The 6,016-nt window shown below is 54.9% G+C and overlaps 1 protein-coding gene across 1 annotated transcript; it reads right to left on the bottom strand.

The window, feature by feature from the left end:
* Positions 1–3,419: 3,419 nt before the first annotated feature.
* On the bottom strand, positions 3,420–5,288 carry LOC138157812 (carboxypeptidase N subunit 2-like). Its single transcript, XM_069083630.1, has one exon. The coding sequence runs from the start codon at positions 5,220–5,222 to the stop codon at positions 3,480–3,482; it is 1,743 nt and encodes a 580-aa protein (XP_068939731.1). The 5' UTR covers positions 5,223–5,288; the 3' UTR covers positions 3,420–3,479.
* Positions 5,289–6,016: the final 728 nt, after the last annotated feature.

The raw sequence follows: 6,016 nt of genomic DNA, 5'->3' as shown, positions 1-6,016 counted from the left end.
CTGGCGGGACCACAAGATGGCGCTCGGAAGCTGCTACCACTTGAACAAAATGGAGCTGGGGGAGCCAAGGTGGCCTTTGCAAACGCAAATCCTCCTCATCACTGGGGCAGCTATCCAGTCCCCCAAGCCAGTAAAGCAAACCCAAAAGGCCGCTTGGGCAAGGGCAGGGGAGAAGTGGGGAGATGTCAGTGGAGGGAGAGGATCTGAGGAGAGACAGAAAGGCCTTAGGACTCAGGAGGGGAGGGGAAAGGGGAGCCCCCTCACCTAGAGGAAGCTGGGTGATTGAGGTCTACAGTCAGGAAAAGCCAACCTCAGACCTTCATGTGTGGCCCTGAGCTAGTCATTTAACTTCCAGTGCCTCACCTCAACTGTAAAAAGGGGGTGGGAATTCCACCTGGGGCTGCTGTGAAGATGACATTAGATAATATTTATAAACCGCCTGGAACACAGAAGGAGCTAACAGATGCACCGCGCCCCCCGCCCCAGCCGAAGTGCTGGGCCTTTTTGTCGCTTTGCCTGCTTGTATCTCAGCACTGAAGGAGGGATCCCCAAACGGTTTTGTTGGCAATGAGAAGGAACCAGCGGAGAGGAAGAGATGAATGATTAACCCACAGGTTCTTCCTCCCTGGGGAGGTCGACCAAAAGCCCAACTTCTCTCTCTCGGAAGTTGAACCATAAGTAGAAGAATCAGAAAACATTCAGCCAAAGTGGGGGAAAGTGGGGGTGAGCACTGGCAGCGACAGGACAGCGGGGACTCGAGCTCTGTCAGGGGGGAGAGAGGCTGCCCCCGCCTCCAGCCACTGTCAGAGAAGAGGCTCTAGCCAATCTCCCAGACTGGAATACGGCTGTGTTAAGGAGTGACCTGATAGAACATTTGGGAGAAAGGAATAATCTTCTTAGATGGATTTCTTTAAAGTTTGTTACCAAATATGTATTGTTTCATCGGTCAGAGCTTCAGAATGAATATTGTCATTCTGTGTTAATTTAATAATGCTATTAAATAATAAAAAAATTTAAATTCCCCTGTATCTCCTTCTCCCTCCCTCCTTCCTCCTTCCCTCCATCTCTCTCTCTGTCTCTTTGTCTCTCTCTGCCTCTCTCTGTCTCTGTCTCTCTCTGTCCTCTGTCTCTATCTCTCTTTCTGTCTCTCTCTCATCCACTTAACTAACTTAATCCTTTGGTATGGCCTCACATTACAGAAAGTGTAATATTTTCCAACCTTGTAAACCCAAGAATTTAAGGGGGAGGGGGAAGAGGGAGTGTTATTTGCCACACAAACAAGACCCATGGTTTCTTTCCAGCTCAATGGCCTTCCAAAGACAGGGTGCCTGGAGCTGCCCAGAGTCCAGGACTGAGTGGGCAGAGGTCAGGCAGCCAGGCAGCCAGAGCACCCCAAGGGACATGGCAAGAGGAAAGTAGGGCCAGGAAAGAGGAATGGGGGCCCATGTTGCCCAAGAAGGAAACCATTCCTAAAAGTGGTTCCGTGTTTTCCTCAGGTAGCCATAGAAACATCTTAGATCCAGACCTGGAAGGCACCTTGAGTTCAATCCCCTCCTTTTTACTTCTGGGAAACTGAGGAAGCCCAGAGACTTATGATGACTTGTCCAGGGTCACACTGCCAGCAGTCACTGTCTGGACCAGAATCTGAACCCAAGTCTCTCCCACTCTAGACCAAGTCTCCTTTCTTCCAGGGATCAATGTCAGCTAAGGGGGGAAAGTAAAAGAACTCCCACTTACCTCCAAAGGTCACAAAGGCTTCCCAGAATGTATGTGGTAAGGATAGTAAGAAAACCCAGGGAACCCAAATGAGCCTTGGGGGCCCCACTGGTCAGTGTACTGCGGTATCTGGGCCACCCTGGGCATTGTGGCCCAGGCTCTCTAGGACCTGCCTGGCCAGAGAGATAAGCTGAGCTGGGCTTACTGTGCAGATTCAGGGAGGATGGATGGGGAAAGGTGGGGAGCAGTTGGCCTGGAATGGCAGTGCTGAGGGTGGGGGTAACAAGAAGGAAGCCAGCTCAAGTCTTTATTGGGTGGAAAACCTCTACAGAATAGTTTGGTGGGAAGTTCCATTTGGAATCCCCAGCCTGCCATCTGCCACCTGGGTGACCTTGGACAAAGCTGAGCTTCCTTTTCCTCATCTGTAAACTCCAGGGCTTTCTAAGGACCCTCCCAACTCTCAGTCTGTATTCCTCAGCCCTGAGGCCCCTTTGGATTCTGAGTCTATGTGAGTTTGGAGAAATCTCTCCCCAAACCATCCTCATCTGGAAAATGGAGACAGCAATGCCTATCCTTGTCTGGAGTGTTTTGAGCACAGCTCTCTGGCAGCCTTAAAGCCATATAGAAATCGATAGAGCTCAGGATTGCACCCCCACCCCCCACCAACGTACACATTCTGGCTGCCCAGCAGGGATTCCTTCTCACCTGGCCTGCTTTTCCTCAGAAGAGATTTCCCACTGACAGTGCCCCTGCCCAATTCTGAGACCACTTCGACCTCAGCCTCTCCCCACCCCTTTCCCTGTCCCTCTCCTAACTCTGGCCTAGCAAGTCCTAACTGTGCTTCAGGAGGTTAAAATGTCACTTCATCCCAGATTGAGTCATCTAGAGGAAACTGAGGCTCAGGGAGGCTCAGACAGGGATTTGTCCAAGGAAATCTGAGAGGTGATCTGTTTTGCCTCCTGCTCCCCCCAGGTTCCCAAACTGTCCAACAGTCCTGCCGGTGCCTTCCCAGCCAACTACCAATCAAGTTTGTTACTCACCCCTGACTCCTCCCACCTCCCCAGAGCTGGCCAGAAGCTCATAAGCAGATGACCAGTAAAGGTGAGAGGGCAGGCCAGTCCCTCTCCTCCCAGCCTGGTCCCCCTCATTTCCTGACTCCTTTTACTCTTGAAAGATGTATTGGTCTGAATTCACCTGTGCCAGAACACTAGAGTAAGACTCCTGGGCTCTGCCCAGGCAGGCCCTTCCCGTCCTGGGGAGGCCCCAGGGCTGTGTTCCCTCTGGTCCCTTTCCTACTCAGCCTCTCATTCTGAAATGAAAACAGCCCTTGGAAGGACGGTGACCCAGATTTCAACCAGAAAGGTAGAGGGAGTCTTTGTGTCTGTGTCCTGCCAACAGTGAGAGCCACAGGGCCACTCTCCTGCTGGCTTGTGACTTTAATTATTAACCGACAATAAGAAAACTTGGAGGTGAGTGTTTCTTCGAAGACACTGAGCCAGCGTCATTCCTTATGTCACAGAACACAATGACGGCACATCCCTGCCCAGGGCCCAGAAGGCCTGCTGAGAAGAGCTGGAGGGGAGAAAGGGAGGGAGTCGGAGGACACCGGAGGAGAAGTCACTGGCCTGAGCCAGCATGCCAGCGAGATCCCTCCAAGCACCAGACTTCACATCGGGAAATCAGCACTAGTAGACTTTATTTCTTGCTTTCCTAGGAAGCCCTCTCCCTCAGCGCCCTGGTGTGGGAACCCCTCTGGCCTCTCTCTAGCCCCCTCCACCCAGGGCATTCATGGAGAGAGTGACTAGGACAGAGCCGCAACTTGATTTCAAAACCCATTCCTGAGTGGCATTGAGAGTCAGGCCCGGGCTGCCGGAGGTCTGCCTCGGAGACAGCTGAACGCGCAGCCATCGACAAACCTCGTTTTCACACGCCAGCACCACCGTCCCGTCTAAGTTGCTGTAGGCGCATCGGGTGGGGGCTCGATCCTGCTCTGCCGCGTCCCAGCTGCTGCCTACCTCCTCCTCCTTCCCCAACAAGAAAGCTCGGAGCCTGTGGGGCTCCAGGGGCACCGGGCACACCAGCTGCTCGGTCTGCAGGGCCGGCAGCACCTGGCCTTTTAAGTAATCGGGAGTGGCGCAGTAGGTCTGCAGGTTGAAGAAGCGGTCCATATACTCCCGGATCCAGTTTAGAAGGTAAGCCAGGTGGCAGTCGCACGCCCACGGGTTGCCGTGCAGCGCCAGGTTGAAGAGCCCCAAGTTATTGTCAAAAATGCCGTCGGGAAGGGTGGTCAGCACGTTGTCGGCGAGGCTCAACACCTCCAGCTGGCTCAGGTTCTGGAAGAGCCGCCGGTCCAGGGCCGTCAGGTTGTTGCTGCCCAGGTAGAGCTTGGCGAGCCTGGGCGTGCCGTCGAAGAGCCCCGGAGGGAGGCTGCGCAAGCTGTTGTGAGACAGGGTGACGACGCTGAGTTTCGGGGCGTTTCCGAACGCGCCCACGGAGACGTTCTCCAGTCGGTTGTTGGACACCGACAGCCTGGCCAGCTTGGGCGTCCGCTGGAAGAGGCCTTCGGGCAGCACCCGGAGCGCGTTCCCCTGCAGGTTCAGGAATGTCAGGTTGCCCAGGGAAGAGAAGACGGTCGGGGGGAGGTGGCCGATGGCGTTGTGCTGCAGCCAAAGCTTCTCCAGGGCGCCCAGGCCGGAGAACACGTCGCGGGGCAGCTCTGTGATCCCGTTCCCGTCCAGAAACAGCTCCTGCAGTTTGCCCAGGCCCCGGAAGGCCCGAGGCGGGAGCGTGGCCAGGACGTTGTCGCTCAGCTTCAGGGTCTGGAGGCTGGCCAGGGGAGCCAGGAGCTGCTCAGAGATCTGCCCCAAGAGGTTCTGGGCGAGGTTGAGGAAAAGCAGAGCCTCGAGGGGCTGGAAGATGGCGTCAGGCAGCGTCTGCAGCTGGTTACCTTGCAGGTGAAGGGACTCCAAGGTGTCTAGGCCCTGGAAGAGGTCTGCCGGCAGCGCTCTAAGAGTGTTGAAGTTGAGTGTGAGTTTTTGGAGCTTGGTCAGGTTTCTGAAGGTCTCGCCCTGAAGACCCACCAGGGGACTGCCAGTGATCTCCAGGTCCAGCAGTCCGATCAGGCCCCCAAAGGCCTCTTCCTGCAGAGATTGAATCTTGGTGTTGAGGAAGACCACTTTGGCCAAGCTGCTGGTGTTCCTCAGGGCCCAGGACCGCAGGGTCAGCATCGAGGTCTCCACAAAGATGATTTCCGTGGCATTCTCAGGGATGCCCTCTGGTATGTCAACTATATCCTCATCGGTGCACACCACCTCCTGCTTAAAGCAGTCACAGCCCACAGGGCAGGCCTGGGTCAGCCTAGCCAGGAGCAGCAGGGAGAGGCACGGCAGGAAGGCCCCACGGAGCATGGTCCTGCAGAGGAAGGAAGAAAACCCGGGTGGTGAGGCCTCCTGACCCTGAGCTTCCTTTTCTCCTGCTCCAGTGGCCCCAGGGCTAATTCTAGCCATAAAGTGTACAGATTCGGGGGTTCACACCCACTCCCACACAGGGCCAAGAGTCTGCAGTGTCTGCCCCTTCAGAATGAGGCCAAAGACCCCCAGTCTCCTCCCTTTCTTGGTATCCCCATGACTTTACAAGGGGCTGGGCTCACGTGCTTAATAAATGTTTGCTGACAGGCTATATCCCAGTGTTACAGAGAAGCAGAGACCCAGTAAATGACCAGCCCGTGGGCTCAGGACCAGCAAAGACCAGAGCTGGAAGAATCATCTTCCCTCAGGACCCAAAGTTCTCCTTCCCCAGTTCTACCTACCCTGAGGGAAAGAGGATGGAAACAAGCACCTACTGTGTGCCAGGCACTGAGCTAAAGTACTTCCCGAATTTCATTTGATCCTCACAACAGTCCTGGGAGGTGGATTCTATCATTATCCCTGTCGTATAGCAGAGAAAACTGAGGCAAACAGGGGTGAAATGACATGCCCAGGGTCACACAGCTAGTCAGTCTCTGAGGCTGTATTGGAACTCGGGTCTTCCTGGCCCCAGGCCCAGTTCTGTGTAGGCACCAGGTACCACCTCACTTTTCCCAGTCCTCCCTCTGTCCTCTGCCACCCCAAGGACCCACACTCATACCACATCTTGCTCCCATCCAGTCTCAGCTATTCCGTGAAACTTGTCCCAAATGACTGGAAGGCTGGACACCACTGTTCCCAAGCATCCCGATTCCCCACAGGATGCTGGTAGCCAGGACCCTTCACCTGGCACCAAATGCCAGAGAAGGAGAGAAAGAGACACAGATAGAGACAGA

Source organism: Petaurus breviceps, unplaced genomic scaffold (genome assembly GCF_028583685.1).
Source record: "Petaurus breviceps papuanus isolate PSGF00001 unplaced genomic scaffold, PetGlider_PUasm1.0 173, whole genome shotgun sequence".
Classification (NCBI taxonomy): domain Eukaryota; kingdom Metazoa; phylum Chordata; class Mammalia; order Diprotodontia; family Petauridae; genus Petaurus; species Petaurus breviceps.
The sequence above is the reverse complement of the archived record's forward strand: the minus strand, read 5'-3'. Positions and strand labels throughout refer to the sequence as shown.